General features: G+C 40.4%; 1 protein-coding gene across 4 annotated transcripts in view; it reads right to left on the reverse strand.

The window, feature by feature from the left end:
* Positions 1 to 6,361, reverse strand: part of LOC134406772 (integrin alpha-M-like) — a 49,743-nt gene extending 43,382 nt beyond the window's left edge. For all 4 annotated transcript variants that reach the window (XR_010025982.1, XM_063138336.1, XM_063138334.1 and 1 more), the window contains exon 1: positions 6,239 to 6,361. Coding sequence is in view for 3 of the 4 variants with exons in the window: in XM_063138336.1 (XP_062994406.1) it covers positions 6,239 to 6,290 (52 nt within the window). In the remaining variant the exon portion in view is untranslated. The remainder of the gene's footprint in view (positions 1 to 6,238) is intronic.
* Between the last annotated feature and the right edge of the window lie 3,857 nt (positions 6,362 to 10,218).

The raw sequence follows: 10,218 nt of genomic DNA on the forward strand, positions 1-10,218 counted from the left end.
TCCAGAGTTCGCCCCTGCCTGAGCACTGCATCTCCTGTGTCTCACCTAGATGAACAGGTTTGACCCCTGGACAATCCAGGGATAAACCTTAGGTCTAGCTATGGCCATGGATTGCAGCAATAGAGGCAAAATAAGAAGATTTTGATATTGGGAGGGCTAATAATAATAATCTTAATAATAATCAGCAGTGTTAAGAATGGAGGAAGGAGGATAAAGCTGAGAATGAGACAAACCAGAAAGAAGGAGATTCACAGTAAATAAGACAAGAATACGCATTTATTTCATTTACATGTGTTTAGTCTCAGTTACAGTAGCATATGGAGAGTAGGGGATTGGGCCAAGGGTTTTCTGGAAGAAGTCAGTTTTTAAGAGGGATTGAAGCACCAGAAGGTGGTTTCATGCAAGTGTTCTAGGAGGCAGTTCCAAGAATATGGGGCAGCAAGGGAGACAGTCTTTTGAAGGGGCAGGAGACCTTCAGACAGTAGAGGGTGGTGGAGCCGGGCAAGTGAAGGTCACAGGTAGGCATATACTGGGATATAAGAACAGAAAGTTAAATAGCTGCAAGACTGGGGAGGGTTAGTATGAAAGTATCAACTCCTACATTCTGAGGTGCTGTTAACAGGAAATCCAAAATGTCAGGTAGACAAGAACTTGTGGTTGCCTAGCTTTCGTCTTGAATACATTTGAAAATAATTTAAGTTCTCATTTCTCATTTTTATTTGAAAGAAGATCAGCAACCTCTAATGCCACCCATCAGAACCGAGAGAATCAACCAGTATCTTTGCAATAAAAGGGGAAGAAAACGGATGAAAAGTATGGCAACTCTGCTTTTCAGTTGATCTTTTAAAACATAGGTCTTCAGAAATAGCCAGACCCAAGGACACACCTTTCCCAAGAATATCCTCAGAGTCGGTAGTATACCCAGAATCTTTCAGTGCCAGCATTACAGCAACTCTAGCGAACAGAACAGTCAATGTCAGTACAATATATCCACCTTTTCTCTGGTAGTTATAAGAGTGAAGGCTGTCACATTTATTTTCTGATCCTGAGGAAGATACAGTGCCTTTAATGCTGCATGATAGGTTTCCTTGATGCAATGAGATGCAATTGAGATGCAATGAAGGGGTAAGCTTGATCTGTTGAAATCCTGCATAGAGTTTCTAAATAGGAGAATGGGGTGTCACCCTGTGAGATTTATATTACTCATAACTGGGTGTACTTAAAAGAGATACAGCAATGTGATACTGTTGCACACACACACACAGAGAGAGAAGGGGGTTAGAATTCTGAAACCATAATTATCCAGATAACTATTGCAGAAATAACTGCATGGTCATCTCTGCACAGGTTGCCTAGGCCATGACAAGGCAGAGCAGCTGGTAGAGAAATTGCATGGAGGGTGAAACATTTCCGGCCAAACACTCCAAAGTCTGGAGACCGTGGGTCAGAAAAGAGGATGGAATTTAAAGTTGATGTGTTTCCTCTTCTGGGAGGTGTACAGGTGGCTAATGTACCATGATCAGAGGCTTTATGCCAGGTCTTGGGAAGAAACAATGAGGGAGAGTTGTCTTCACACATTCTTGTGGGCTTCCTAGGGGCAGCTGGCTGACCACTGTGGGCCGCAAGATGCTGGCCTGATCCAGCATGGCTCTTAATGTATCAGAGTAGCTGTGGGCTCTTATAGGCTGTCTAAATGCTTGGAATACAAGAAATGAATACAAGTAATACAAAATGCTGGAGAAAATGTAACCAGCAAGGTTCATATTTTCATATGTGGCGGTCCTGTCCGATAGTGTTACAGTTTTGGAATATGATATTTACAGAAATCGAAAAGATCCTATATCAAAAGATAAATCTTAAACCAGAATTAGCATTACTAACAATTTGGAAGGAACAAAGTGTAAATGTTAAGTCTAAAGAATTAAAAGTATTCATGTTGATGGCTGCTCGAAGGGTAATTGCCAGATATTGGAAAACTGAGAAATAGTTAACTTTAGAAATTTGGTATATGGGATTGTGGCAAATAGCTATGGCAGAAAAGTTGACACACCAACTTAAATTAGCTAAGGGCAAAGCGAAGACTTCCAATTTTTACACTAAATGGCACTACTTTATATCATTTACAAGTCAAGGGCATATGCAGCAGAACTTGTCACAGCCCTTTTTGAAACTATGGAAGAGAGACTAATTATAATGTACAGCTACGAAGAATTACATATTCTCCAATTAATTAATAGATTCTAATCCTAACTACACTTGTAAAGAAATAGACAAAATATGCTAAAGGTACTACCATCTGCCAGCAGTCAACAATGAAAATTCTTTGTATGTTTTTGTTTGTCTATGTATTTTGAAAATTAATTTTAAAAAAAGAACAAAAGGAAAGCTCCAGGGTGGCTGCGTGGTGGCGTGGTGTTAATTATACAACGCCACTGCAATCGCGCACCCACCCCAGGGCTTTCCGGCGAAAAAAAGTCAGGAACTTTTTTCTCTGGAGTGAGGCCTGGAAGGGGCAAGACAGCCTGTTGTTGCAGTGGAGATGTGGCCGGGCGGAACCTGGTGGAAGGCGACCTGTGATTGGTCATCTCCCACCAGGAAGAGGGCAGGGGCAGCTGCTGTCCCAGGATGGCCACCCAGAAACTGCTCTCCCTCATTGGCACAACCCCGACCACACCTTGGGGGAGGGAAAGTACAGGGGCTTTGAGGGATGCAGTGTATGCCCATCTTCCAAAGAATTTTAAAAAAGAGCAGACAGTGGGGCGTTCCTATAGAGAGGAGGGAGAAGAGTATTGCTGGTGTTTTGCCTTTTATGCTTGATGAACATTCCTGGACCATGATAGGAAACCAGAGCCTAAGAATACCGGCAGTGCTGCCAGTGAGAATCTCCCTATCTGTATTCTATTTATTTATTTATTTATTTATTATTGTTAGGCTCCCTTTGGGGAGAAGCCTGTCAAAGTGGCACAGAAGATTTAAAAAAATGCAGATCGACAATAAATAAATATACAATAAAATGCTACAGAATCGCTATAAAAGCAGATAGCACCGATAAAATCTGCAGCCCACAGATTAGGGGAAGGCCAGCAAAAAACACGTGGGCCATCAGATCCTTCCTGAAGATCTGAAAAGAATCCCTGATGGAAGCTGGTTCCAGAGATGTGGGCCAGGTACACTGTAAGCAGGGGAAATACAGTTAGAAAGAAGACCGGTAAAGGAAAGTAATAGATTGTGCTTAGGAAATTTATGTTTGGCACATCTATACGGCCGCTTTACTGCGATGTAACTGTGCAGATTCCCACAATCGGTCACATGATGCAGCCGTCCATTCGCCGGAGCGGCGGCTTTTACCTGCAATAATGCACATATTTACATTCGCTATTTACCGCGACTTTTAGATTAATGTTCGACTTTGCATCGCATTATGCTTATGTGTCTGTGGGGGAGCTAAATGGATTTGACTCAAGAAAGTTTCTCTTGAGTAGAAGTACCAAGCAGGGGTGCTCTTTGTCACCATTACTTTTTGCTCTCTCCTTAGAACCTTTAGCAAATGCCATAAGGAAAGACAGGTTGCTTACCTGTAACTGTAGTTCTTCGAGTGGTCATCTGTGCAGTCACACATATGGGCCCTCCGCAGGCGCAGAGCCCATATGTGTGATGCACAGAGACCACGAAGAAGAATAATGAAAGTATTAGAGGCCTAGAAATAAATGGTCAAGCACACAAGCTCAGCATGTTTTCCGATGATTAGCAATATTAACTATAAATCCTAGGAAGTCTTTGCCTGAATTAATGAAAGAGATTAGGGAATATGGAGAAGTGGCAGGGCTGCATATTAATTACACAAATCTGGAACATTATATATAAATATAAAACCCAAAGAGCAATTTGAAATTCAAAGTCGTACAGGCATTCCAATATTCTATAAGTCCTTTAAATATCTAGGAGTAATTATTCATTTTTTTTTTTTAAAAAAACAACAACCCACAACTCCAGCAATTAAACTTGCATCCAGTAAAGAAAGATATTAAAAGATGGTCATAATTACATTTAACAATAATGGCCAGAATAAGTTCTATCAAAATGCTACCCTTACTAAAATTAAATTATTTTTTTCAAATGCCCTCCAAAATAATTGACCCAAAAGATTTGGCACAGTGGCAAAAAATATTTACAATTTTTTTTTTATCATGGGAAAAGGCCAAGGCTAGCTAAGAGGCAAAAATGATTGGATCAAGGTGGTTGGGAAGAGCCAAGTGTTAATAAATATTATGATGCAAATCAGTTGAGATCCCTAGTATCATATATGGAGGGAACTTCAGAGAGGCCGTAGGTAGGTATGGAAGCAACGAGGAAATATGTATAGTTAATCGAACAAGCAGTATTTGTTGGGGGGTGAAATAGGTGATTTGAAATGTGTAGACAACCCCTTTTCATACAGTACATTAAAAATTTGGAAGAAATGGAAAAATAAATTATTGCGAAAATATCCCTGTTGCTTCCATTCCTGCTACACCCAAAGTTTTATTATGAGAATAAAGAAAATTATTATGTAGAATGGAAACAAAAAGGACTTTATAAAATGAGAGATTTTTTACGAAAATAACATACCTCTCACAGTAGTAAAACGAAAAGAAATGCTTCAAGGCCCAAGAGACACAACTGAACTGGATCTTTTTTCATCAAATACATTATTTTATTATGAATCCCATAGTAAGACAAAGCATGACTAGAAACATGATGAAATTTGAATGGATATTATGAGAACATACAAAGGGGCTAGTTTCTAAAATCTATTCTTATCTTATTGAAATAGATGCAAATACGTTAAATGGATTGAAAATAATATGGGAAGAGGATGTTGGGATATCAATAGAACAAAATATATGGAATAAAATTTGGACAACTCAATCAAAGAAAACTTTATCAACAACACTCAGGGAGAACTTTTAAAAACTGTTACATCGATGGTATATGACACCAATACGACTAGAAAGAATAATGAATACAAGTAATACAAAATGCAGGAGAAAATGTAACCAGCAAGGTTCATATTTTCATATGTGGTGGTCCTGTCCTATAGTGTTACAGTTTTGGAATATGATATTCACAGAAATCGAAAAGATCACACATCAAATTTTAAATGTTAAACCAGCATTAGCATTACTAACAATTTGGAAGGAACAAAATGTAAATGTTAAATCTAAAGAATTAAAAGTATTCATGTTGATGGCTGCTCAGAGAGTAATTGCCAGAAATTGGAAAACTGAGAAATTGTTATCTTTAGAATTTCGGCATATGGAATTGTGGCGAATATCTATGGCAGAAAAGTTGACACATCAACTCAGCTAAGGGCGAATCTAAGACTCCTGATTTTTACAGTATATGGCACGACTTTATATTATTTACAAGTCAAGGGCATATGCAGCAGAACTTGTCACAGCCCTTTTTTGAAATTATGCCGGAAAGGCTAATTATAATGTATAGCTATGAAGAATTACATAAACTCCAATTAATTAATAGATTCTACTCCTAACTATACCTGTACAGAAATGGATAAAATATGCTAATGTTACTACCTTTTGCCAGTAGTCAACAACGAAAATTCTTTGTTTGTATGTTTTTGTTTGTCTATGTATTTTGAAAATTAATTTTAAAAAGTAAAAAAATGAAAAGTAACGCACCAGAGAAATCAAATAACTCAAACCTCTCTAAAGGGGCATTTGGAGATACTGAGGGAAATATGCAAAAACAGTTTCATGAATAAAATCTACCATATGGGTAAAAGGTTAGCCTGCTTTACATTTTTCTTTTTTTAATTCTGTTTATACAGTAACACACCAGAGAAACCAAACAGCTCCCCCACCACCATTTTTAAGCATGTCTAAAACTTACTTGCCCTCTAAAAAAAAACTACACTGGTAAACCGCTGGTAAAACTACACTGATAAACTACACTCTGTAAACCGCCCAGAGAGCCCTGTCTATGGGAGCGGTATATAAGTGAAATAAATAAATAATGAAGCCCAAGCTTTAGTTGGCTAATCGTAGCAAATCTAATTTTTAGTAAAAATTATCAATCATAATCTATTTTAAGTGAACATTCTTTTTCAAGATTGATCGATTTGCCATGTTCCATCTTTTGAAACCTGCGGGGCTGGGTTTCTGTTTGCAAACAAATCAACTCCTCTCGGTTCTAGCTCAGGCTCTCCTTTTCCACAGAATAACATGGAAGCACTTACCGATGGCAAAGAAATAAATGGGCAGTGATAGAGAGTCCATCCTTGGCCACATATTGCAAGTCCAGAAGCCCTGAGGAGACTGGCCGGTGTTTAGATGGATCACACTTTCCAGAAGAAGTGGGTGTTTAACCATGTCACTGTAAGAATGTAACTAAATGTCAGATGAAGCAAGCATCAGTGGTCTTTGCAAAACAGGGATGTGAAACGGGGTGAAGGAGGAAGCTGAGTCAGGAGCAGCATGTGAGAAGTGTGGTTTATTTTAACCACAGGAGAGGCCGAAATAGAGAAATTGGTACTTCATCAACCCAAACTCCTCAAAGAAATAATCATCAAACATTTTCTCTTTTGTTCTATGGTAACTTCGCTCATTCAAAATGTGTTGTGGTATTACTACTAATAGTAATAATAGTACATCATTGTGTATGTCTGTTGACAACATATAAGATTGCAACCTGTCCCTTAGAGTTTACAGTCCAAAATATGACACAGGGGAGATTACAGGCAGAAACATGGGAAGAAGATGCATTTTGCGAACCTCCCAGAGAGCTTCGGCTATTGGGCGGTATAAAAATGTAATAAATAAATAAATAAATAAATTAGTTCAGCTATACCTAGTTTTAGCTTCAGTGGGGAATGAAAATTATGAGGCTGAGCCAAAGTCTTCATGGAGAAGGTAGGTTTTGACATAACCAATGGTTATGGAAAAGAAACATGAGAATTACAAGTGTAGTTCTCTGCATTTCTACTTAAGAAGTGAATCCCATTACATTCAAGGGGACTTATTCCCAGGTAAGTGCATATGACAGCCTTCCCTAACATGGCGATCCAGGGATAAACCTTAGGTTTATCCAGGGATAAACCTTAGCCTATGGGCTAAGAGTACTGAATTTTGTGCTCGCTACCGACTCAAAGGACATGTGGCCCAATGTTGAAATGCCCACAGTTAGGGTGACCAACTGTCAGGATTTCCCCGGATTTGTCCTGGTTTTTGTTCTTTCCATGGTGTCAGGGGGGATTTTCTATAATTTTCAATAATGTCCTGGAATGACACACCTTCCCCTTTAAGGCTGCCATTAGCATGGCAGGAGGGAATGACATGCTTTCTTGAGGCACATCATTCCCCCACCCCGAGCTCCAATTGAGGTCTTAAAGGGGAAAATGGGTCATTTGTGGACATTATAGAAAAGGCCCCAATTGGAGTGGATGGTGGTGGTGCAGAATGAAATCCTTTCCCCTCCTCCACTCCAATCGGGTTCTTTAAGGTGGCGGGGGAATAACGTACTTTCTGCAGGACTCAGAAAGCTGCTTCCCCCACACACACACACTAGGTGTTCTCTTTTTTGGTTTCCCAAATATGGTCACCCTACCCACAGTTCTAATTCTACTTCTAGGCCACACTGGTCCAAACAATAAGACTATCCTTTCCTTCCGACCCATGATTCAAAGTGCAAGATTTCAGAGATAGTCTTATGGCTAATGAAGAAACAGGCTCTGCGTTTTGTTTTGCAACTTCTTGCTCTGTTACAGGGGAGGGTCAAAGATGGAAAAGTTCAGTGTTGCAAGGAAGCAGTTCAGGAAGGCGAGTTATTACAGATTGCCCACTTCCTCCCCTTTTCTTGCACTGAGTCAGTTTTGCAGCACTGCCCCCACGTCTTCTTTAATCTTATCTTTTGTTCTGGCTCTCAGGTGAGCTGCCATGAATGCTTTCTTTGCAAGTAGCTTGACTTGTGCTGCTTTGAAAGCAGAGGGGCATCAGTAACCTAATAATAATGGTTTAAGTTGGGTAAATTAAATTAAAACCTCAATATTGTTTAATAGAACGTTTAGGTGGATCTGGTGGACATACGCTCTCCAGAGCAGCTGCGACTCAAGGCACATCTGGAAACTTTCGATGTGGGGGGTGGGTGGGGTGAGGTGGTCCCTGACATATTGAATGTTTAAACAGGAAAAAAATGGGATTAGTTTACAGGTCTAGCCTAATGTTATAAACCAAAGAGTGTGTGTTCTTTTGGTTAATAATATTATATGACCTCTTGCACTTTCCTGAGAGGTGAGATGTTTTAGGGGCAGTGCTTACCTGAAATTGGCTTCTTTTGGACGTAGAGATCACTGGACCCCTGTACCAGGCTTTTATCCCACACTTTTACTGGGCTGGGGCTTCTGCTTCTGATTAAGATCAGCTCCTTTACATGTTGTTTTCTTCTGGGGTTTTTTTCTTTCTCTGCAAGCTCTATACGTATCATTATACAGTCACGAGATGGCGCTGTGGTATAGCTGCGCTATAGTAGGCTTCTGGAAATACATCAGCCGTTGGAGTGTTTCAAAGCATGATAAAATTTAATTATCGAATTTTCCCCATTAAGAATAAAGCCACTATAAAGGCCAGAAAGCACGGGCTAGGACCTGGAGGTTGACGACATTGTGTCAAGGATCTGCAAAAAATTGTGAGTGACCAATCATGAGCACACGATAAAAGCCTCATGTAGCGAAGCCCTTACCAGGTTTTGTAATATTTGCATCACTTTACAAAGAGCTTTTCTACACAAGGCATTCATTGTGCGCTCGTGATTCCTTAAGGTTATTTAAGGGGGCTTTAGACGACAACATGATCCTTCTGTTTCACTTCTGTTTTTTCAGAGTACTTTCCCAGGTGTTTTTAGAACGGGAAAATGGGATATTATTTCTGAAACTGCTTTCCTTACTTGTGTATTTGTGTTATTCCACTATAGCATAGCTCCACCTAGAGGTTATGTAGCAGAAAAGCAGGAAAGGAAACGCTCTTTGTGTAGAGCACAGATCTTGATTATGTGATAAAACTGAAAATAGATACAGCACAAACCCTTCTAAAGTACCAAAACAACTGTCTCCGCATCAGATTCTCCAAAATACTTTTCCTTGTCTCAAAACTATACTTACCCCCTTCACTTTTCGAAATATTCTTGTATTGGTACCTCTTACACACAGAGGAAGTAAACAACGTGCACGTGGGCCATTCAGTGGGCTGGTTTGATCATGCTGCTTCACCTATACACAGCAGGAGATAGTGCCAACTTCTGTCTTGTCTTTAAAATCGTACTTACTGGGGTGGGTTTTTTTGGTTTTGTTTTGTTTTTTTGTGGTGTGAGGAAGGCCAGAAGGGGCAGGAGGTGCACAGAAGGCAGACAATAGCAGGATATACACTACTACTTTTAAATGGTTTATAATAGTAGTGACAACTGTTGGGGCCCAGGACACACTCCATATACAGTTTTCAAACCATTTTCAAAGTGTCATATCGTGCTTGGTGTAGATCTGGTTGATGTCGTGAGAGGGACCTGCGATAATCTGTAAGTTCCATCACACCTACACATTTGTCCTGGTTTTCCCTCGAATTATCCCACTTTGTTTCCATAGCGTATGAAACTTGCAAATTTACACCTGTGCACTTGTACATCCCAAGCCTCGTTACACCTCTCTTGTAGTGCGTTGCTGATATCCCATTTCATCTCTCTTTTGGGTGTTTGCTGATGGGTTTTTGCTTTTGGACATGAGGAAGGGTGTGTTCAGGCTTTAGGGTTTGTGGATGTGCTTTTGTTTAGTTTTAAATAGTCATTGTGATATTGCTGCTTTAAACTTAGATTTCAATGTATTGTTTGAATATTGCAACGGGCGCCTCAGTCGAAGCCGGAGAACATGTTTGCTGCCACTGCCGCTTTTTCCTCCATTGTTCCTTCCCTCAGCAGGAGCGGCGCACATCACCTGTGATGGATCCCCTCAGCCTGGGCACCACCACTGCTGCCACTGCAGACCGCCAAAATTTCATTTCTCCTCACTCTGACGACTGGGGGACTCTTGTGCTTCCTCCTCCCTCAAATGCACCAGCAATGTTGTCCCTCCGCCCTGGCACTACTGAAGGAGCCTCTTGTGGTGCCTGTCAGCCTCCCCACCCACCCCCGCACCACTAGCCACCTTCTGCCTTCTGCCCTCCTTTAAGCCCGGTC

Source organism: Elgaria multicarinata, chromosome 11 (genome assembly GCF_023053635.1).
Source record: "Elgaria multicarinata webbii isolate HBS135686 ecotype San Diego chromosome 11, rElgMul1.1.pri, whole genome shotgun sequence".
Lineage (NCBI taxonomy): Eukaryota > Metazoa > Chordata > Lepidosauria > Squamata > Anguidae > Elgaria > Elgaria multicarinata.